General features: G+C 43.3%; 2 protein-coding genes across 2 annotated transcripts in view; one reads left to right on the top strand and one right to left on the bottom strand.

Moving 5' to 3' along the window:
* LOC124256862 (WD40 repeat-containing protein SMU1-like) overlaps positions 1 to 17,353 on the top strand; it is a 28,500-nt gene extending 11,147 nt beyond the window's left edge. Inside the window, exons 5-12 of the mRNA XM_046690831.1 lie at positions 2,570 to 2,720; positions 4,848 to 4,936; positions 7,443 to 7,583; positions 8,318 to 8,433; positions 9,618 to 9,719; positions 11,064 to 11,256; positions 14,515 to 14,667; positions 15,457 to 17,353. Coding sequence (XP_046546787.1) covers positions 2,570 to 2,720; positions 4,848 to 4,936; positions 7,443 to 7,583; positions 8,318 to 8,433; positions 9,618 to 9,719; positions 11,064 to 11,256; positions 14,515 to 14,667; positions 15,457 to 15,555 — 1,044 coding nt within the window. The 3' untranslated portion in view covers positions 15,556 to 17,353. The remainder of the gene's footprint in view (positions 1 to 2,569; positions 2,721 to 4,847; positions 4,937 to 7,442; positions 7,584 to 8,317; positions 8,434 to 9,617; positions 9,720 to 11,063; positions 11,257 to 14,514; positions 14,668 to 15,456) is intronic.
* Positions 17,354 to 19,784: 2,431 nt separating this feature from the next.
* LOC124256868 (BPTI/Kunitz domain-containing protein 4-like) overlaps positions 19,785 to 24,223 on the bottom strand; it is a 7,317-nt gene continuing 2,878 nt past the window's right edge. The window contains exons 3-4 of the mRNA XM_046690837.1: positions 23,823 to 23,927; positions 19,785 to 21,059 (exon numbers count right to left, since the gene is read on the bottom strand). Coding sequence (XP_046546793.1) covers positions 20,998 to 21,059; positions 23,823 to 23,927 — 167 coding nt within the window. The 3' untranslated portion in view covers positions 19,785 to 20,997. The remainder of the gene's footprint in view (positions 21,060 to 23,822; positions 23,928 to 24,223) is intronic.

The raw sequence follows: 24,223 nt of genomic DNA, 5'->3' as shown, positions 1-24,223 counted from the left end.
TTGAACAGTATGCAATGAGAAAAGGCTTTTAGGTGGTGAAAGCAACCCATCCTCAAGTGGCAGAATACTTGTGTCATTTGCGACAGAAGAGATACTTAAAAGGTTCAACACTCTCAACGCATCTTGGCTGCTCTCAGCACATTATCATTATGAACCATGAAGATGTGTGTCAATTGGATCTCAACGTAGTTCTACAACTCCCTGCATCTCACCAGTGATGGCTAACATCTCACGAGAGCCTCTAGAAGCGGACATCCTTTGAACTACTGTCACAGAAAACACTGTTTCTGATCGCCCTAGCAACAGCAGCACGGATGTCAGAAATACATGCTCTGATCTTTGAAGCAAGACATCAGTGACATCGTACATCTTGGACTGAGATGGGACTTTATTGCCAAGAACCAACTGCCCGGCCAGCTTGACAGACAGTTCCACATCCCAGCACTTTCTACAGTCCTTTGGCCACAGGATACACAGGACTTATCCTTATGCCCTGTCAGAGCATTGAAAGTCTACCTACAAAGGACAAAAATAAGGAGACGAAAATTCAAGCGCCTATTCATCCCCTTATCCACTGAGACGCCCACGGAAGTCTCACGGACAACTATATCAGTTTGGATGAGAGCCGTCATACTAAGGGCCTACAAAGCAGCAGGACTTGAGCCTCCACAAGCCTCCCAATCCCCTGCAGTCAGAGCCTTGGCATCTACACTTGCTCTGCATGGAAACTGCTCGATTACAACAATAATGGAGGGCTGCAATAATGGGGGGGAAATACAGGGGTAAAACAGCAGCCAGTGAATCAGGAAGTAGCCTGACCCACCACTGATTCTGGACAGATTCTGCAAACATTTAGCATGAGTCAGGATAAGGGGAAATAATTTTCTGACTAAAATTGATATTTTATCCCCGCTTAGCGGCGTTTGCGGGGAGGGTATTAAAATGGACTCCTCATCCGTCCGTCCGATCATCCGTCCGATCCGTCAAGTCCGTCCGTCATCCGTGCACATTTGTCTTTTCCGAACAGAACTCTAAAACCGTTCAATATTTCTTCACCAAACTTGGCACATACATGGATCTGGTGGTGTTGTGGTGCCTTTTGGTAGTTTTGGAATTCTGAATCAAATATTTTTGGCGTTTCCATGGCACAAGTTAGACTTAGACTGAAATTGGTGGTGGTAGCTCTTTTCGAGACAGAACTCTAAAACCGTTCAATATGTCTTCACCAAACTTGGCACATAGATAGATCTGGTGGTGTAGTGGTGCCTTTTGGTAGTTTTGGAATTCTGAATAAAATATTTTTGGGGGTTTCCATGGCACAAGTTAGAGCTTAGACTGAAATTGGTGGTAGTGCTCTTTTCGAGACAGGGGCTCTCTAAAACGTTCAATATGTCTTCACCAAACTTGGCACATAGATAGATCTGGTGGTGTAGTGGTGCCTTTTGGTAGTTTTGGAATTCTGAATTAAAATATTTTTGGCGTTTCCATGGCAACAAGTTCGACTTAGCCTGGAAATTGGTGGTAGTGCTCTTTTCGAGACAGAACTCTAAAACCGTTCAATATGTCGTCACCAAACATGGCACATAGATAGATCTGGTGGTGTACTGGTGCCTTTGGTAGTTTTGAATTCTGAATCAAATATTTTTGGCGTTTCCATGGCACAAGTTCGACTTAGACTGAAATTGGTGGTAGTGCTCTTTTCCGGAGCAGAACTCTAAAACCGTTCAATATGTCGTCACCAAACTTGGCACATAGATTGATCTGGTGGTGTACTGGTGCCTTTTGGTAGTTTTGGAATTCTGAATCAAATATTTTTGGCGTTTCCATGGCAACAAGTTTGACTTAGACTGAAATTGGTGGTTGTGCTCTTTTCGAGAAGCAGAACTCTAACACCATTCAATATTTCTTCACCAAACTTTGCACATAGATAGATCTGGTGGTGTACTGGTGCCTTTTGGTAGTTTTGGAATTCTGAATAAAATATTTTTGGCATTTCCATGGCAACAAGTTTGACTTACACTGAAATTGGTGATAGTGCTCCTTTCTGGAGCAGAACTTTTAAACCCTTTCAATACTCTCCTTCCACTTTTCTATGTACACACCTAAATATTTGACATAATCATAACTCGTAGACATAATCATGAAGAGTATTTTGCCATTGCGGGGGATATTGATGACTTTGTCTTCTTGTTTATACTTATCCTGACTCATAAGGTCAGCCCACCCAACCTCCCCTCTCAGGGCACTCTGGATTTCCCTGTAAATCCAGATTGTTGAGGCATACAAATGGAGAGAGTGACAAACATAACTGGTCATGTGACCAAAAAAGGCGCCAAAGGAGGCAAGGGAGACTACTTGTGGGTGAGTGATGATTTTACATCCACTTTTTAGAAGGGAACTTCAAGGGATTTCAAGTGTTCCACTATCATTCGAAAGAAGAAGGAGACAAGCATTTAGCATGAGTCAGGATAAGTATAAAATATCAATTTTAGTCAGAAAGTTACATGTCCTTTTTGGTAGATCCCAAATGCACATATATGTGCTTTTATTTCCCATTTTTACCTTGTAGGCTTATCCAGAGGGCCAAACTAAAGAAAAGCGCCGTAATGCCATTGCCACAGCTCTCGCCGGTGAGGTGAACGTGGTGCCACCCTCCCGTCTCCTGGCACTGCTGGGTCAGGCGCTCAAGTGGCAGCAGCACCAGGGTCTTCTGCCTCCAGGTAGGCCCCTTAGCATCCTAGAGCCCAGGTCTTCAGCTTCAAGGTAGGCCCCTTAACATCCTAGAGCCCGGGTCTTCAGCTTCCAGGTAGGCCCCTTAACATCCTAGAGCCAGGGTCTTCAGTTTCCAGGTAGGCCCCTTAACATCCTAGAGCCAGGGTCTTCTGCCTCCAGGTAGGCCCCTTAACATCCTAGAGCCAGGGTCTTCAGTTTCCAGGTAGGCCCCTTAACATCCTAGAGCCAGGGTCTTCAGCTTCCAGGTAGGCCCCTCAACATCCTAGAGCCAGGGTCTTCAGCTTCCAGGTAGGCCCCTTAACATCCTAGAGCCAGGGTCTTCAGCTTCCAGGTAGGCCCCTTAACATCCTAGAGCCAGGGTCTTCAGCTTCCAGGTAGGCCCCTTAACATCCTAGAGCCAGGGTCTTCAGCTTCCAGGTAGGCCCCTTAACATCCTAGAGCCAGGGTCTTCAGCTTCCAGGTAGGCCCCTTAACATCCTAGAGCCAGGGTCTTCAGCTTCCAGGTAGGCCCCTTAACATCCTAGAGCCAGGGTCTTCAGCTTCCAGGTAGGCCCCTTAACATCCTAGAGCCAGGGTCTTCTTCCAGGTAGGCCCCTTAACATCCTAGAGCCAGGGTCTTCAGCTTCCTGGTAGGCCCCTTAACATCCTAGAGCCAGGGTCTTCTGCCTTCCAGGTAGGCCCCTTAACATCCTAGAGCCAGGGTCTTCAGCTTCCAGGTAGGCCCCTTAACATCCCTAGAGCCAGGGTCTTCAGCTTCCTGGTAGGCCCCTTAACATCCTAGAGCCAGGGTCTTCAGCTTCCTGGTAGGCCCCTTAACATCCTAGAGCCAGGGTCTTCAGCTTCCAGGTAGGCCCCTTAACATCCTAGAGCCAGGGTCTTCAGCTTCCAGGTAGGCCCCTTAACATCCTAGAGCCAGGGTCTTCAGCCTCCTGGTAGGCCCCTTAACATCCTAGAGCCAGGGTCTTCAGCTTCCAGGTAGGCCCCTCAACATCCTAGAGCCAGGGTCTTCAGCTTCCTGGTAGGCCCCTCAACATCCTAGAGCCAGGGTCTTCTGCCTCCAGGTAGGCCCCTTAACATCCTAGAGCCAGGGTCTTCAGCTTCCAGGTAGGCCCCTTAACATCCTAGAGCCAGGGTCTTCAGCTTCCTGGTAGGCCCCTTAGCATCCTAGAGCCAGGGTCTTCAGCTTCCAGGTAGGCCCCTTAACATCCTAGAGCCAGGGTCTTCAGCTTCCAGGTAGGCCCCTTAACATCCTAGAGCCAGGGTCTTCAGCTTCCAGGTAGGCCCCTTAACATCCTAGAGCCAGGGTCTTCTGCTTCCAGGTAGGCCCCTTAACATCCTAGAGCCAGGGTCTTCTGCCTCCAGGTAGGCCCCTTAACATCCTAGAGCCAGGGTCTTCAGCTTCCAGGTAGGCCCCTCAACATCCTAGAGCCAGGGTCTTCAGCTTCCAGGTAGGCCCCTTAACATCCTAGAGCCAGGGTCTTCTGCCTCCAGGTAGGCCCCTTAACATCCTAGAGCCAGGGTCTTCAGCTTCCTGGTAGGCCCCTTAACATCCTAGAGCCAGGGTCTTCTGCCTCCAGGTAGGCCCCTCAACATCCTAGAGCCAGGGTCTTCAGCCTCCAGGTAGGCCTGTTACATCCTACAACCTGGCTTAGTTGCAGATATATTATCCAGGGCCGGATCCAGGATTTTGGAGAAGGGGCTGCACATATATCATGAAGTCCAAAGGTTGGGGGAAATGCTCCTCAGGGAAAATGTGTTGTGGGAGAAGAGGGGGATGTGCACCCTGCACCCCTCCTCTGCATCCGCCCCTGTTATCTTTGTCATTTTGTCTGTTAGTACATATATGATCCTGTATTCCAGGTTCACCTATGGCTGTGTTCCAAGACCCTGGTCTACAATGTAGTGACTCCCTTATACATGATCTTGTATTTCCAATACAGCTATGGATGTGTTTTGAGGCCACAATTCAGGATTTTATACCTCCCATGTTGCTTCTTATACTCATGCATGATCCTGTATTTCCGATACAGCTATGGATGTGTTTTGAGGCCACAATTCAGGATTTTATACCTCCCATGTTGCTTCTTATACTCATGCATGATCCTGTGTTCCAGGTACAACCATTGATGTGTTCCGAGGCAAGGCTGCAGTCAAGGAACAGGAGGAGGAGAAGTATCCCACACAGCTCAGCAAGACAATCAAGGTACACACCAGTTCATAACCCTCGTGTTAAATATTACAGACCCGTGAAGGTCCGGGTTAGAATTAACCTTCAGTAACCCATGCTTGTCGTAAGAGGCGACTAACGGGATCGGGTGGTCAGGCTCGCTTGCTTGGTTGACACATGTCATCGGATCCCAATTGAGCGCAGATTGATGCTCATGCTGTTGATCACCGGATTGTCTGGTCCAGACTCGATTATTTACAGACTGCCGCCATATAGCTGAAATATTGCTGAGTGCGGTGTAAAACTAAACTCACTCTCTCACCTATATTAGAGATTTAGGAGTCATGGTTATATAAGGGAGCTAACTCGCATTCCTAGACAATTATACTGTGTTAACAATTGCACATAAATCAGAATGATGCGGTTGTCAGTAAGTATGGTATTATTATCAGAATTACGTATGCTTTTGTTCATCTGTGCGGGACCTGTTCAACTGAGAGATCTTAAACTGTCTGAGAGGTATTCTAGAAGTTGTAAGTAGGAACTTGAGGGCTCCAGATAAGAGGGCTGTATCGGTATGTATGGATAAAAAATATACGCGATCACGGTAGGAAATAATTTAGAAAGCATTAGCGAATCGCACCACAGCAATGGTGTAATGCGGTCTTAGAATCATTTACAGGCGTATTTATCTGAAAAAGTATTGTTTTATTGTTTATTGACCTGTTTACACAAGAGTAGCAATGTTGTGGTGCATATATGAAGCGAAACACAAGATTACTGATAGTCCATTAGCTTCCATTCAATTACTCTAAATGTACACTTAAGGTTTTCCAGTACTCAATATTGAACAAATAAAGTCACATTACTCTGATGTTGAAAAATTATCTAGAGCCCTGTGTTATTCTTAAGAGATCTTGGCACTTTGACTGTTGTAAGTCTATTAAGGTATAGGAGTTCATCTTAGCACTAAGATGGCTTTGCTGAATGGGCTCCCAGACCTTGGCCACATTTCATGAAGCTGTGGTAATGGTATAGCTATAGGTACATCTATGTAATCATAGTTCTATGCCATCGCTATGAAACAGAGATATAGTGAAACAGAAGATATAACACAATCGTTCATTCTTGGGTTGATGCTGAATATGTGTCTCAACATAACACAATCTTTGTCTTTCATTCCTTAGGTCTGATGCCTTGTTTGATATATGTGTCTAATGCCTGTGTTCCCTACTTGTGTCTGATGCCCTGTTTCCTACCTGTGTCTGATGCCTGTGTCCTACCTGTGTCTTATGCCTATGTCTGATGAATGTGTTTCCTACCCTGTCTTGTGTTTACTATGTGTCATGTGTGCCTGTGTGTGCCTGCCTATGTTTCCCATGTCTGCTGCCTGTGCTTGCCCGTGTTTCCTACCTGTGTCTGAACCCCATGTTTCCTACCTGTGTCTGATGCCCGTGTTTCCCTACCTGTGTCTTGTGCCTGTGTCTGATGCCTGTGTTTCCTACCTGTGTCTGATGCCCGTGTTTCCTACCTGTGTCTGATGCCCGTGTTTCCCTACCTGTGTACCTGTGTCCCTGTGTTTCCTGCCCTGTGTCTGATGCCCTGTGTTTGTACCTGTGTCTGATGCCCTGTGTTTCCTACCTGTGTCTTGTGCCTGTGTCTGATGCCTGTGTTTCCTACCTGTGTCTGATGCCTGTGTTTCCTACCTGTCTGAGTGTTTCCGCACCCCATGTTTCCTACCTGTGTCTGATGCCTGTGTTTCCTACCTGTGTCTTATGCCTATGTCTGATGAATGTGTTTCCTACCTGTCTTGTGCCTGTGTCTCCTGCCTATGTGTCCTGATGCCTGCCTGTGTACTTCCTGCCTGTGTTTCCTACCTGTGTCTGATGATGTTTCCTACCCTGTGTCTCCTTGCCTGACCTGTGTCTTCAGATGCCTGTCTTGTGCCTGTGTTTCCGATGTTTCCCTACCCACCTGTGTCTGATGCCTGTGTTTCCTACCTGTGTCTGATGCCTGATGTTTCCTACCTGTGTCTTGTGCCTGTGTCTGATGCCTGTGTTTCCTACCTGTGTCTGATGCCCGTGTTTCCTACCTGTGTCTGATCCCTGTGTTTCCTACCTGTGTCTGATGCCGTGTTTCCTACCTGTGTCTTGTGCCTACCTGTGTTTGTTTTGCCTGCCTTGTGCTGATGCCCGTGTGTCTGATGCCTGTGTTTCCTACCTGTGTGTCTTGTGCCTGTGTCTGATGCCTGTGTTTCCTACCTGTGTCTGATCTGATGCCTGTGTTTCCTACCTGTGTCTTGTGCCTGTGTTTCCTGATACCTGTGTTCCTGCCTGTGTCTGATGCCTGTGTTTCCTACCTGTGTCTGATGCCTGTGTTTCCTACCTGTGTCTGATGCCCGTGTTTCCTACCTGTGTCTGATGCCCGTGTTTCCTACCAGTGTCTGATGCCTGTGTTTGATACCTGTGTCTTGTGCCTGTTTCCTACCTGTTTTTCATGCTAGTGTTTCACACCTCTGTTTAATATTATGCCTGTGTTACAGTTCGGTCAGAAGGCCCATGTGGAGTGTGCAAGGTTTTCCCCCGATGGCCAGTACCTGGTCACTGGGTCAGTGGACGGCTTTATAGAGGTGTGGAACTTCACCACCGGCAAGATCAGGAAGGATCTGAGATATCAAGCACAGGTGAGCTCCCTCAACACTTCAGTGGCCAAGTGGAAGCTGCAGTGGCTTCAGTGGCCAAGTGGAAGCTGCAGTGGCTGAGCTGGTTAGGGGCCTGACTCTGTGTGCTGGCAGTTAGGTGCCTGACTCGGAGGGTGTGGGTTCGAATCCTGATTGGGACTCAACCCAACAATAGTACTAGGAGCTGTACTTTACTGAAGAAGTGTAATCCCAATATGACATATGTTACATTTGACCACTTTCTAACTGGCACTGTGTATTCATGGCATTAGGTATTTATATAAGCCTTGGTAATTTGCTGTGTGGAGTTGTGTCCCTTTGGCATGGTATTTGCTCAGGTCAGTCAGGTCCCGACTGCATAGATTTATGCTCATGCTGATGATCACTGGATTGATTTGGTCCAGACACAATTATTTACAGACCGCTGTTCTACAGTGTGGTGTTAAACAACGAAGCAAAACAAGCAGTCAGACTTGTTAATCAAGCATCAAACGAATGTTGCGTTTGGACCCTGGCATAGATAAATGTTCATGCTGTTGATCACTGGATTTCTAGTCCTGACTTGATAATTTACAGATATCCAGCATATAGGTGGACTATTGCTGAGTGCAGCATTAAACAACAAAGAAAACAAAACAAATAGTCAGATTTGTAAATCAAATATCAAACTGTTGCCTTTAGACCCTAGCGTAGATTGATATTTATGATGTTGATCACTGGATTGCTTGCTTCTCCAGGATAACTTCATGATGATGGACGATGCTGTGTTATGTATGAGCTTCAGCCGAGACTCTGAGATGCTGGCTACAGGGGCCCAGGATGGGAAGATAAAGGTGAGTCAGTATCTCTGTCAGTATAGGCCTTGAGGAGGACTGTCAGATAAAGAGTGAGTATAGGTATAGGCCTGAGGAGGACTGTCAGATAAAGGTGAGTCTGTATCTCTGTCAGTATAGGCCTTGAGGAGGACGGAAAGATAAAGGTGAGTCTGTATCTCTGTCAGTATAGGCCTTGAGGAGGACTGTCAGATAAAGGTGAGTCTGTATCTCTGTCAGTATAGGCCTTGAGGAGGACTGTCAGATAAAGGTGAGTCTGTATCTCTGTCAGTATAGGCCTTGAGGAGGACTGTCAGATAAAGGTGAGTCTGTATCTCTCTTTGGTCCCGCAAATTTCTTCATTAATTATCACTATTAGAGTCCGGTTAACTAAACTCAGGATAAGTAAACAATACCGCTTAATTAAACGCGTCTTCACGGTCCCTGGAAGTAAATTACTTAACAAAAGATACTGGATAACTAAATTAGCTTATCACCACATAATCCGACATGAGGGGCAGTCGTCGTGTCAGTCTCCAGTCAAACAAACATCCTACTTACAGCTCGCTGGTGTCAAGCAGTTGACAATACACTGACAACTGGAGGCCAGCCCTGATAAGTTGTTCATTGTTACATATGCATACATATACATGCATATGGTTGTCATTACAGAGTTTTTATAAGTTTGGATAAGTAAAATTCCTGATAAGTAAACAATTTTGGCGAGTCCCTTGAAATTTTACTTATCAGGTTTCCACTGTATATTTTAGGACCAATCGCACATGCCCTCACTCGATCGCTTTCCTATCATCCCACCTCAGCAATCACTCACTCCTGCACTGACTCACATAAACACTCACTCCACTTCCACTCACTCCCTCACTCTCACACCAACACTCACACCAACACTCACACCAACACCTCACTCAATCACCACTCACACCAACACTCACCACTCACACTTGTTCACTCACTCCTCACACTCAACACTGTTCTTGTTCTCACTCACCAACACTCACTCACACCAACACTCACTCACACCAACACTCACTCACTCACACCAACACTCACTCATACTCTCACTTGTTCACTCACACCAACACCACTCACTCACTCACACCAACACTCACTCACTCACTAAAGCATGCATAACTCCAGTAATGTTGAACCTGACATCAGATCCTATTATGCCTTATAGTGTGTACCTGTGTTTGTTTGTTTTCAGAGTACATGGTCTGAAATCAGGTAAAACACTCAAGGAGTTTAGAAGCCACACGTCCTTTGTTAACGATGCAGTGTTCACACAAGATGGCCATCACATCATCAGGTAACTTGACCTCTTTGTCCACATTCAATTTGGTGTGACAACTGTGATGACACGTGAAGATCTGGGAAGGAACTCTGGGAAGATCTGCAGCACCCCTGCTTTGGGGAAAGAGGCAATGAGTTCGATTTAGTGAGACTTGCTGACTTGTTTGACACATGTGTTCTTGTTATGATTGTGTAGATCGATGCTCATGATGTCAATCACTGGATTGTCTGGTCCATACTCAATTAAACACTGCTCCCATAAGGCTGGAAACAGCTGAGTGCAGCAGTAAACAGAGTCTAAGTCATCATCATGCTCAGTGTGAATGAAATCTTCTGAGTTGATCTGTAATGGGATATCCTCAGATTTCACCTGTGCAGATCCGGGTTAGAATTGATCTTCAGTAACTCATGTTTGTCGTAAGAGGTTAAGAACGGGATCAGGGTGGTCAGGCTCGCTGACTTGGTTAACACATGTCATCGTATCCCAATTGCGTAGATCGATACTTATGCTGTTGATCACTGCAGGTCTGGTCCAGACTTGATTATTTACAGACCGCTGCCATGTAGGTGGAATGTTGCTGAGTGCGGTGTAAAACTAAACTCACTCTCTCACTCAAATATTAGAGATTTAGGAGTCAAGGTTATATAAGGCATAAAACTAAACTCACTTATTCGATCCCAATTGCTGATATCGATGCTCATGCTGTTGATCACTGGATTGTCTGGTCCAGACTGGATTATTTACAGACCGCCGCCACATAGCTGGAATATTGCTGAGTGCGGCGTAAAACTAAACTCACTCACTCCTCCATGTGTTATTATATTGATAGGTTTGAATACATCTCTCTCTTTTTGACCATACCCGTGAAGATCCGGGTTAGAATTACAGACCCCCGCCATATAGCTGGAATATTGCTGAGTGCAGCGTAAAACTAAACTCACTCACTCTTTTTTACCATACCTGTGAAGATCCGGGTTAGAATTACAGACCGCCGCCGTATAGCTGGAATATTGCTGAGTGCAGCGTAAAACTAAATTCACTCACTCTTTTTGACCACTGTTGAGTGTCAGAGATTCAACAGTTCACTGATTAAAATACTATAGTGCAGTCCTCCAGGACTGAAACCCCAACCCATGAAACACTGCACACTGTTTCTGTTGAAGTCAGCGCTGGTGGGGTAGCACAGTGGTTAAAGCGTTTGCTCACCACCATGAAGGCCCGGGTTTGATTTACCACATGGGTTCAATGTGTGAAGCCCATTTCTGGTGTCCACTGCTGTGATATTGCAGGAATATTCCTAACAGTGTGAAACTAAACTCACTCACTCATTTTGTTGAAGTTTCAACATTTTTGTTTCAGTCCAAGTTCAGACGGTACAGTCAAAGTGTGGAATGTCAAGTCAACCGAGTGTCAGAGCACCTTCAAGTCCCTCGGGGGTACAACCGGTACAGACATCACCGTGCACAGCGTTCACCCACTACCCCGTAACGTGGAGCAGTTCATCGTGTGTAACCGATCCAACACCGTCGTCATCATGAACCTCCAGGGCCAGGTGTGTAGCGTCGGAGAGATCATACACAGGGACGTCAGCTCAGACGTGCAGAATAGTTGTACAGATGCTGTGGATATGTTATTTGCACATTTTGATTACTTGTTAAAAATACCTGTGAAGATCTGGGTCAGGATTGGTCTTCAGTGGCCCATGTTTGTCGTAAGTGGCAACTAACTGGATCCGGTGGTCAGGCTCACTGACTTGGTTGACACATGTCATTGTATCACATTTTGTACATCAGTCCCCATGCTTTTGATCACTCGATTGTCTGATTCAAAGTCGATTGTTTACACACTGATGCCATATAGCTGGAATATTTCTGAGTTTGGGGTTAAACGAAAAACAAACTAGAACTTGTCAAAGATAGGGCTGGCTAAAGAATATAGATTATAGAGATTGAAAATCATTAATAAAATATCAGTTGATTACTGATACATATTGGGGAAGTATCTTTGAAGAAAAATGCCAAAAAACGTCAGAACGAAATGAATATATTTCACATCACAGGTGAATGGTGACTTGTTTATTCACAGAGTAACAAAACAGCCTCCTGAACATAATTTAGAAGCAACACATGAAAACCGACCTAACTTTGTGTATTGTGTGAAGGGGGGTGGTGGGGTAGCCTAATGGTTAAAGCGTTGGCTCGTCATGCCGAAGACCCGGGTTCGAATCCCCACATGGGCACAATGCATGAAGCCCATTTCTGGTGTCCCCCGCAGTGATGTTGCTGGAGTATTGCTAAAAGTGGCGTTAAACCAAACTCAGTCAGTCAGTCAGTATTGTGTGAAGAAATTAAAACTTTATGTGTTTGTTTTAGATGTATAAAGATATATCACATCATTCAGCATCTGTGATGTAGATAATAATCATAAAGACAATAATGAATTTGTTTAGAGCCAACTGGAAGCGGTTAGGTTTTAAGTGGCTTTACAGGGACCCACTGTACAATGGTGGTAACAAGTTGCTTTGATTACATGTTTAGCCCTGCAGGCTGATTCTGTACTGCAAGGACGTTGTCAACTGCATGGGATTCTGGGTAACAACGGGTTCCCAGTGACAATGTCGGGCTGATCAGGTTTATGACTTGGTTAATAGCGTTATACCAGAATGACAGATTGTTGTTGACAGTATAAGTATTCACTGGTCCTGATATGCAGACTGGGATATTGCTGACCTCAGCATAACACAACAAGGCAGTCAAACATACAATGGAAACAACCAGATTACTGACTTGGTTGAGTGAGGGTCATTTTTCTGGAGTTTTAATGACTGTCTCTCTTCACAAAGGTTTTCGAAACAAACTGCAAAAATATAAGGCTTGCCAGTCCTTCACATGTGTTTATATTGATTGACTGAAACTTGTTCACCAAGTTGTGTATAAACAGGTCCCTGCATACATCGATACTGCTGTTACACCATCTATGGTTGATATGTCATTTTTCTGTGATTTCTTGCGTAATGACCTGTAATGACAACAGTTTTATTTGTTTCTATTTTGTCCATATTGGTCAGGGAATTCTTGACTGAGAATCAGTTGCAAAAAGAACATATGTTACTGCTAGACATGGGATTTGACCTATAATGTCCATTCTCTGTGAGATGAGACATGTGTTACTGCTAGACAAGGGATCTGACCTATAATGTCTATTCTCTGTGAGATGAGACATGTGTTACTGCTAGACATGGGATATGACCTATAATGTCTATTCTCTGTGAGATGAAACATGTGTTACTGCTAGACATGGGATATGACCTATAATGTCTATTCTCTGTGAGATGAAACATGTGTTACTGCTAGACATGGGATATGACCTATAATGTCTATTCTCTGTGAGATGAAACATGTGTTACTGCTAGACATGGGATATGACCTCTAATGTCCATTCTCTGTGAGATGAAACATGTGTTACTGCTAGACAAGGGATCTGATCTATAATGTCTATTCTCTGTGAGATGAAACATGTGTTACTGCTAGACATGGGATATGACCTCTAATGTCCATTCTCTGTGAGATGAGACATGTGTTACTGCTAGACAAGGGATCTGACCTATAATGTCTATTTTCTGTGAGATGAAACATATGTTACTGCTAGACAAGGGATATGACCTATAATGTCTATTCTCTGTGAGATGAAACATGTGTTACTGCTAGACATGGGATATGACCTATAATGTCCATTCTCTGTGAGATGAAACATGTGTTACTGCTAGACTATAAGACATGACATGTGACTGCTAGACATATGACCTCTAATGACCATTCTCTGTGAGATGAAACATGTGTTACTGCTAGACATGGGATATGACCTATAATGTCTATTCTCTGTGAGATTAAACATATGTTACTGCTAGGCATGGGATATGACCTCTAATGTCCATTCTCTGTGAGATGAGACATGTGTTACTGCTAGACGTGGGATATGACCTATAATGTCCATTCTCTGTGAGATGAAACATGTGTAACTGCTAGACAAGGGATCTGACCTATAATGTCTATTCTCTGTGAGATGAAACATGTGTTACTGCTAGACATGGGATATGACCTCTAATGTCCATTCTCTGTGAGATGAGACATGTGTTACTGCTAGACAAGGGATCTGACCTATAATGTCTATTTTCTGTGAGATGAAACATATGTTACTGCTAGACAAGGGATATGACCTATAATGTCTATTCTCTGTGAGATGAAACGTGTGTTACTGCTAGACATGGGATATGACCTCTAATGTCCATTCTCTGTGAGATTAAACATGTGTTACTGCTAGACATGGGATATGACCTATAATGTCCATTCTCTGTGAGATGAGACATGTGTTACTGCTAGACATGGGATATGACCTCTAATGACCATTCTCTGTGAGATGAAACATATGTTACTGCTAGACAAGGGATATGACCTATAATGACCATTCTCTGTGAGATGAAACATATGTTACTGCTAGACATGGAATATGACCTATAATGTCCATTCTCTTTGAGATGAAACATATGTTACCATGGTTACTGCTAGACATGGGATATGACCTGTTATGTCCATTCTCTGTGAGATATAACGTGTGTTACTGCTAGACATGGAATATGACCTATAATGTCCTTTCTCTGTGAGATTTGATGCAGCTGGAAACACTGAACCAAGAAAGTTAATATGTGAATGGAGTTAGTGTATATTAGTGGTTGTCCAATTAATTGAAATTTTAACCAATTCCCAACACTAGTGTATATGTTGATTTCACTTGGCTTGTGTGATACTTCCAGATTGTGCGTAGTTTCTCCAGTGGTAAGCGAGAGGGGGGAGACTTCGTGTGTGCGTCGCTGTCTCCTCACGGGGAGTGGATCTACTGTGTTGGAGAGGATATGGTGCTGTACTGCTTCAGTGTATCCACCGGAAAGCTGGAGAGAACTCTCACAGTGAGTATATTAATTTTGGGTTATAACTGGTCCCTGAACAAGTGGACAAAAACTGAAGCAGCTTAAACAGCTCATACACCAACCACTTTGGTCACACGAGGTTAGACATGCTTTCACATCAGTGGTGGTAAGGTTAAGTGGTTGGGAGATTGACAAAACAGTGGGGAGATTTATGTTAAAAGGTCGGGAGATTGAAAAAAGTTTGGGAGATTGACAAAAAGGTCAGGAAATTGACAAAATGGTGGGGAAATTGATGTTAAAAGTTGAGAAGATTGACAAACTGGGGGGAAATTGATGTTAAAAGCTGAGGAGATTGACACAAAGACGGAGAGATTGACAAATAGGTCACAGAGAGGATTTGAAAACAGTTATTACAACGGTGTGTGTGTGTGGGTGTATGTGCTGGTGGACAATGGGGCATGGAAAGAGGTGTCTATGTGTGGACAAGGGTCCATGAAAGAGGTGTCTAGGTGTGGACAAGGGTCCATGAAAGAGGTGTCTATGTGTGGACAATGGGGCATGAAAAAGGGGGTCCATGAAAGAGGTGTCTATGTGTGGACAAGGGTCCATGAAAGAGGTGTCTATGTGTGGACAATGGGGCATGAAAGAGGTGTCTATGTGTGGACAAGGGTGCATGAAAGAGGTGTCTATGTGTGGACAAGGGTCCATGAAAGAAGACCTTGTTAAATTTTTGCAGTTATAGAATTATGAATAAATTAATTTAACACAAATTCCCCTGTACGATAACCTCCAGATCCTAGCATTGATGTTGCTATAATCTTATTTCAGGTTCATGAAAAGGATGTGATTGGCATCTGTCATCATCCCCACCAAAACTTGATATCAACATATTCCGAGGATGGACTTCTGAAAATGTGGAAGCCTTGACAGAAGTGTCAATGTGTCTGTTCTTCTGTTTTGAGATTTCCTGGTTCAGCGACACCTTACATGAACTGTGGCTAGCTGATTGGACGTTACAGTGAAATGTCCATCTGTTGGACAGTGCCTGTCATTGCTGCTAAGAAGCTGTTTTTGAAATTTTGAATGGAACTATGAATCATATATCTTCACACAAATCTTCCCTGCGTTCTGAAAATATGAATTATTATTACTATTGTTTTTGTGATTTGTTTATTTTTCTAAAGCATTTGTATGGTTTGCTAAACAAATTGTTAGAAAATTACAGCATGGCAGCTTGACCAATTGTTTAATGTAATCTTTGTTACAAATAATGATGGAAGTATACTTGGTTAACTTAAACTAACAAGTTAACTGATTATTCAAATGCTGAAAACAATGAAATATGGTGCTAGGTTAGTCTGTTCCTAACTTAACTGCAAAGAGAGTATATATGAAGACCATGTGTGTATTGAGGACAGCAGTCAGTAAACTTTTAGCATGATCCAGATGTGCCAAAGTACTACTAACTATTGCCACATCCATCTTATCATTCATTATCTTTAAAACTGAAGGCCTGTGGGTTTAAAAGAATGATTTGAGGAGTTTGGTCAGAAACAGCAGGAAGTTGTCAAGTTAAAGATGTTTTTCTCATAAAAAGTAATATAATTAAGTGTAAATTTTATTTAACTAAAATATAATGTACTCAGAAAACAGATATCACTGAATTGTGGAAGTCACAAATACAGTATTTGTTAAAGTGATCTTCTCAATAAGGTCAGCGTATCTCCCAGACTTCAACAGGCCCTAGTAGCGTTCCAGACTTCAACAGGCCTACGATTGTCGTAGCATTACGGTTGATTGTGGTATGGGGTTTACACCTTGTGGCCCCAAACAAGTGATTGTTCCTCTGGTTGAGGGAAATAAGGTTTCACTGCATTAAACATGATAAAGCATACGACTATATGGATAACAACTTCTTGTTTATTGCATATGGCAACATTTCAGTGGAGATTCTGTAGATTCTTACACTGTTTTCAAGCTAAAAGCGAATGACTATCAAACAATAATGCATTAAGCTTGCCTGACAAATTGAGTCAATAATCATTCATTGTGCATGGTGCGTCTGATGCAGCTTACACTTCTTATGTCTTCATGCAACATTAATCATGTGGAGAGGATCACTACAGGGGGATATGGAGGCTTTAGTGGTAGGAAGAATATGTTACAAGGAATTTGGATGTGTAAATTGAGTATTATCGTTTTCTGATATATGATTCCCCCATTCCTTTACTTGGGTCATTTCTTTGATGAAGTTAGGAAATAATGACAATGTTATGAATAACAACTTCTCCTACTTTTTGAGTGTCTCAATTGTACAGTCCTTGTATCAGTATCAAAACATGGCACTCGCGAAATAAAAGAAGTTGTCCATAAAAATTGTCTGTTCACGTGGGTGAGATAATCAGCAGTTCACAGGAGGGGGTCAGTTAGTAGTGTTTTTGTGGCGATACATGGATATTTGTGGCTCCTAAAAGTACCAATTGTAAGTGAAGGTATTCTCCATTATAGAATATTGACTTACAGATGACAGTATACATCTTTGATTACAAAATTATATTCCCACAATCAGGCTGCCTTCTTGACAGTGGCAGGTGATTGCCGATCATGGGGGACGGGGGGTTATCTTCAGAATGTGTACATAATTTGTAACTTTTATCACCAGATGTTTCTTGACATCTTAACGCTTTAACCTTGACTGGACAATAAACTACATGTATTGAACTGACCAAGTGTTGCGTTTGCTACAAAGTTTTGGATATAACAGTCCAAGCATCCTAGCGGTATCAAGGAGGCAGGAACCAAGTCTAAACCCAGTTAGGTCCCCAGCAGCCTCTGTTGGAAGTAGTGAGTGAGTTGGGATTTTACGCCGCTTTCAGCAATATTCCAGCAATATCACCAGGGACACCAGAAAATGGGCTTCACACATTGTACCATGTGAGGAATGGAATTGGGGCCTTCCACAAGTAGATGCTTTAACCTCTACCACCACCTCTGTTGGAAGTAAGAGGTGACCAGAAGTACAGGGTGATCAGGCTTGCTGGGTTGGTGATTTGGTTGGCACTAGTAGCATTGTACTCAGTGAGTGAGTGAGTGAGTTAGTTTAGGTTTACATCGCTTTTAACAATATTCCAGCAATATCACAGCAGGGTACACCATAAATGGCCTGCACACATTGTACCCATGTGGGGAAGCGAGCCGGACCCGGACGTTTCGGTGTGACGAACGTTTTACCCACTATGTGGGGATTGTACTCAGTGTGAACCGATGCTCATAATATCAATCACTGGATCGTCTGGTCCAGACTCACACGTTGCTGTCCCATTGTTTGGGCGGTGTTTCTTTCAAATGTGCTTTTTCTTTACGACTTCCTGTTTGTCATTCAGGTCACTAAGGTGTGCACAAAAGCAAAATTCACCCAGACTTTGTTTCTTGGTTTGTAGGGCGGTGGGGTAGCCTAGTGGTCAAAGCATTCGCTCGTTACGACGAAGATCAAGGTTCGATTCCCCGACATTGGTACAATGTCTGAAACCCATTTCTGGTGTCCCCTGCCGTGATATTGCTGGAATATTGCTAAAAGCTGCGTAAAACTAAGCTCACACACTCACTCAATTCTTGGTTTGTCAACACCAGCCGGACTTTTCAGTAATATCAACGAGTGAAGGTCCAGTTAGAACTGGTCTTCAGCAACCCATACTTGTAAAAGACGACTAACGGGATCGCTGGCTTGGTTGTCATCGTATCCCAATAGGGTAGATCGATGTTCATGGTGTTGATTACTGGATTGTCTGCTCGATTATTTACAGACCGCTGCTATATAGCTGGAATATTTCACAACAAACAAACTAAAATCCTGTCACATCAAGCTGACACACTGTGATATAACTGAAATATTGTTCCTTAGAGTGTCCAGACCACTGGGTCATTGCTCTGGTATCAACACTACCAGAAGCGGCTCAAAACCTTCAAGAAAAAACAGTCAAGTACGTTTGAAAACTTTATTACCGATAATCAGAACTGACAGGTTTTTAACAAATCATCAATATCTCATTTTCCAAGGTGGTGTGCACGGTAGTGAAAGTACTGTGAAATATCAGCGATAGACGCTGATTCTCACGATGCACACATTCTGTATAATGACTGCTCCCTGATAGTCTTTACCGGGATTGATGGAGTGGGGAAGCGCCAGCGCCCTTGTGTTTGTGGCCAGGGAGCAATCGTTTTCCTTGCAGTGATTCTAACATTAGGAATATATGATTATAACTATTACTATGAAAGACAATGGTAGCTGCAACGTGAAAAATAAGCATCATTTAAAGTTCATGTCGCCTGATCTACTGGATTTTATGTTTTGATTAGAATGCACCGAAAGGATATATCTAGACATGATGTTGATAGATTATCATGGTCACGTAAGTAGCTGATGTAACAAAAATAAATCAAAGTCAGCGGCGTTCTTTGTTTTTTGTCCATCCAAAAAGACAGTAATAGTAGAATACAACGCAGGGGTGGAAACTTTGATCAGAATATTTTTCAGTCTATTCTTCAAGACATGACAGTCTCAAGTGTTACACACAAATCGTCCACTTTTGGCAGGAGTCAAATATTTGCTGTGGGAGCCAAGCCTACCGTCAAACCGTCTAGCGATATGTGTGTGTGTGTCAAACATCAACCAGAGGGAAGAGATTTAACGGACGGATCCAGGATGTCGGTGGGGTGCACATATATCATGAAGTCCAAAGGTTAGTGGGAAATGCTCCTCAGGGACATTTTTCGGGGAGGTGTGTGGTAGTGTGGGGTGTGTGTGTGTGTGTGCGTGCGTGCGTGCGCGCGCACCCCCGGATCCCGTCCATGATTTATAGGGGGAAACATTGTTTCTTTTAAAATCTTGACAAGGTTTTTGGTAAGACCCGGGCGACGAAACAAGGCAGACGACCTATGCCAGTATGACGTGGAGAAACGTCAGGCTTATATACTTCTTCTGACAAGCTGAAAGATAGACATTATATACACAAGGGGTGTGAAAGGGCGCCATATAGGATAAAGCAATTTGTACATCGGGAAGCTATGTGTGTATTGAACTGTATTAAATAACCGTGTGGCGAGTCGCTGTGTTAACAAAGGTGAGTTTGTTTGTTGTACAAATCCGGTTGTTTTGAAACACCTTCTAGCGTTGTGGATGTGATCCCTCTTCCTTAACGTACATAACCCAGCATGGGATTCAAACCCGCTTTACAATATCTGCATTAAGGTGATCGAGTTTACAAATGTGTACACATTAAAATACATCTAAATAATGCATATCCGGTTCTAATAAATTATGTGTTCTTCTCAAGTTCTCAAATTATTTAATTATTTTAAATGATTTAATTCAAATTTGATTCTAACTGAAATGAATTAACTGACCTCTGATTGCCAGGTTTTAATATACACCCTAATCCCCACCTTCCTGTACCTGATAGCTGTATTTTTAAGCGCGTGGGTATATCTGTGTATTTCAAATTTAGCAAAGGGGTGTTTCAGCACAGAGCACCTTCAACAAGCGATCGTAGCGTTATTGTCGTAACCTTCCAAAGGTGAGAATTCGTGAAGTCAACTTCCATATTAAGATGGAACACAATATGGAACGCTGCCATCCGCATAATAATGAAATTTACATCTATTTATTATCAACTTTTGTGTATCACTTCAAAATGTCGTTTGAAGACTTTGCCAGTATTTAAGTACGGGAGTAACAATGTCTTAACGCTACGATCGCTTTGTGAAACGGCCCCAGGTGTATCTGTTGTAAGGTCCGTATGCAACACCCTAGACATAGGATATGGCTCCCCTTGGCCGCATCCTTCACAGAAACGCACTTAAAATGTCTTAAACACGGAAATCTCAAAAGTGCGATCGAAATGAAACGAAAACAGAAATTATATCTCTGTACAAGACGTTGCTCATATACCCACGTCTCTGTCGACAACACAGAGGACGCGTTCCACAGGTGAAGAATGGTTTGGTGTCTACAAGAATTGTAACTGCACCTATATGAAAATATCGAGACACTATCGATATTGGTTTGAAATATATAAATTCATTATTAGCTCTAGTGATACCACCGTTTCGGTCTTCTTCACATCCATGAAAAATATAGTGACAAGTTGTGGTGGGAAGGCAGCACGTGTCATCAGTAAACGTTACAGTCAACAATAGTTTTGATACAACTGTCCAAGAAACATATCATACAATATCGCAAGCTTAAACTGGTCGCCTCCATAGAATCCACAATGTATTGAACGCTTCCGACTGGTTCCCCAGCAACTAGTTACACAAGTACAATTTCCGGTAGGGCAGAGTTACATCCGGGTTACTTCTTGCACATCCGGGTTATTCCAAACTCCGACGTTTTCTCCGGTCTTCCGTCGCCCATTGCCACCTGATGACTCGCACTGTGGGGAAGAAATATTACCAGTGTGTCAAATAGTGTGTGATATATGAAGTGCTTGTGAACGTATTTAAGTAAGTTAAACTCCCCAACACACATGCAACGGAAAACACAACTTTACAGATTCTGATACCTTTCGGTATGGACTTACAGAAACAAAATATCAAAAATGCAAATTCAACTTATAAAGTTAAAAAATAACGCGATGAATAAAACCCGCGAAATCGGAGTTCAAACGATTCACTAATTTCACCCCAGCTCTGGGGTGAAAAGTGGTTTCAACAGCTGTGCTGCGCTGCGTCCATAGCGCATGTGCAGTGATTAGGTTCGCGCGGCGTGAACCGGTAAGGCGACTCGTAAAAACACAGCAAGTGATGCGTGCAAGGATTATCGCTGCGGTCGAAGTTTGAGAACAAAAGATGTTTCTTTTGATTACAAGCATCTATGGTCTGCAGTATTAAAAATACACTGGTCCCATACTTTTTCTTATATGTTTCATATCTTGCTTTTTGGGGATTGGCAGATTTGCAAACCAAGTTTTCAAGAAAGTGTAGCATTAAAAATACTAATTTCTTTGATAACTGAAATGTTTTAATACATGTCTATGGAAACATAGAAAAATATGTTGATTGTGATAAGCAATCTCTGTTTCAGACAAAACTCAGTGTCTGTTTTATTGACACCTATATATGTGCCTGCCTGTCTGCTAATGGCAATATGCAATACACAACTTCAATCATTGACAACATGCAATTTGAACTTAGCAGGCTATACACCATAAACAAAATACATTGATTTATGGCTTGTGCACCTGAGTTCTGTCTCTGTCACATTATGTAATTACACAGACAGGCAGGTGTGATACTTGTACACATGACATGTTATTATGTCTTTGGGTTGCAAACAAACAGCATCCATTTTTCTCGGATGACTGGATCGAACGGAAGCCGTTACAAACTCAGATTGTCAATTTCAAGTCCTGCTTTGAACTTGAACGAACGACAGTTTCCAGCCACGCAGTAGTTCACCATCTCTGTATTTGTTGATTGGATCGAACGCAAATGCAAAAAATGAGCATTTATTATTTACAAAACCCAACATCTCTATATACACAACCAATGGGCCCTCAGAGTATCGGCAAAGAACCAGCCAATGAAAGTCTTCGTTATACTTCAGTGCACACCCACCCGCTCTGACTGGGTTCGGTCTCCCGGATGCTTCGTTTCGAGGGAAGTAAACCCAAGTACCAAATATTGCACTTTTGATTTGCGATAGTACGCTTATAATTTTGTTTATTTGTTTTTTCCTAATGAGCAATGTTTGTTATATGTCATGTATATGTGATAAGTGTGTTTTGACTATGTTTGTTTTTTGGTTGCATGTGACCTTTAAGTGAGTGATTTTGGTTTTACGCCGCTTTTAGAAATATTCCATCAATATCACGGCTGCGCACGTTTTACCCATGTCGAGAATTGAACCCGGTTCTTCAGCGCGAATGCTTAAACCATTAGACCACCCCACCGCCCCGTCTATGACTGAAATTGGCAGATATGAAAATGTACCGTATCCTTACGACTGCTTCCGTATTAACGGAGGTTCCCACTTTATGGATATCAATTTCTCGTGTATTGCACAGGGCAACCCAGCGGCGCAGGACACCAGAAATGGGCTTTTGTGGGAATCGAACCGGGGTCTTCATCGTGACCAGCGTTTTATCCACTTGGCTACCCCACCGCCCCTCTTAATTCTAGTAAGGCAACACTTTGTATCATAGCAAATTCGACAATTTTTACAGGGCGAGAAGAGGGGAAATAGTGTGCACCAAATAATGTGCCCCTTGTGAGGTTTAGCATCGCGTTCAAGATAATTGCACGTATATCGTGAGATGCGTGAGTGTGATTATGTAACTGATGGCGTAGTCGGAGAAGTAGCCGTTTACTCATTATACTGACTGACTGAGTTTGGTTTTACGCCGCTTTTAGCAATATTCCAGCAACATCAGGGCGGGGGACACCAGAAATGTGCTTCACACATTGTGCCCATGTGGGGATTCGAACCCGGGTCTTCGGCGTGACGAGCCAACGCTTTAACCACTAGGCTTCCCCACCGCCCCTTACTCATTATAAATAACAAACGGGGGTTGGGGGCTGGGGGTGTCGTTCGCTCGTTATGCTGCAGATCCGGGTTCGATTCCCCACATGGGCACAATGCGTGAAACCCCTTTCTTGTGTCCCCCGCCGTAATATTGCTGGACTACTGTTAAAAGCGGCGTTAAACTATACTCACTCACACAAGATTATTGCACTTCTGTCGTGAGATGCGTGAGTGTGATCATGTGACTGACGGTGTAGTCGGTCTTGATACAAGTAGCCGTTTACTCATTATATCGGGCGGTGGGGTAGCCTAGTGGTTCAAGCGTTCGCTCGTCACGCCGAATACCCGGGTTCGATTCCTCACTGGGGTACAATGTGTGAAACCCTTTTCTGGTATCCCTCCCTGTGATATTGCTGGAATATTGCTAAAAGCGGCGTAAAACTAAACTCACTCAATCGCTATCAGACAATACTCTCTACTCATTATATAGTAAAGGAGTCCGGATGCTCCCAAAACTGACCAACTAAATTAGAGAGCCATATTGTTCATCGAGGTGAAATAGAACCCTACTAAACACCTATTTCTTTGTCAAAATCAGAAAAGTGTTGAGAGGCGGGAATGCTTTGTCGGAGCTTAGCATGTCGGTTACTGAAAATCTGCCTGTTGAACTTACTTTCAAAATTGAATCTGCAGGAGCAAAGGTCACATCCGGTGATGGGGTCGACCTCCGTCCCGAAAGGGCAGACCAAGTCCGTGCACGTGAGACGGGGACAGATCGCTGCGACAACAATAAACCGTAAACTTATATTGACGTGTACAGATGGTGAATAGTAAACATATTGCATCGAAAAACAAAAAAGGCTGATTGTATTGTAAAATATTAAACACATCATGTTGCAAGCAATGAACACATTGTACATACCGGCTTATCCTACCTCACGTAAAAATGTCCATCTCTGATTGGTTCACGTAATCTTGAAAAAATGACCATATATGCCCGGTGCACAACCGTACACCGCCCAAGCGGGACATAAATCTATGCGAGGGAGAGTGTATATTTATATCCCGCCCCAT

Source organism: Haliotis rubra, unplaced genomic scaffold, assembly GCF_003918875.1.
Source record: "Haliotis rubra isolate DU_JTF1 unplaced genomic scaffold, ASM391887v1 Scf640, whole genome shotgun sequence".
Lineage (NCBI taxonomy): Eukaryota > Metazoa > Mollusca > Gastropoda > Lepetellida > Haliotidae > Haliotis > Haliotis rubra.
This window is presented reverse-complemented; position numbering and strand designations above follow the sequence as displayed.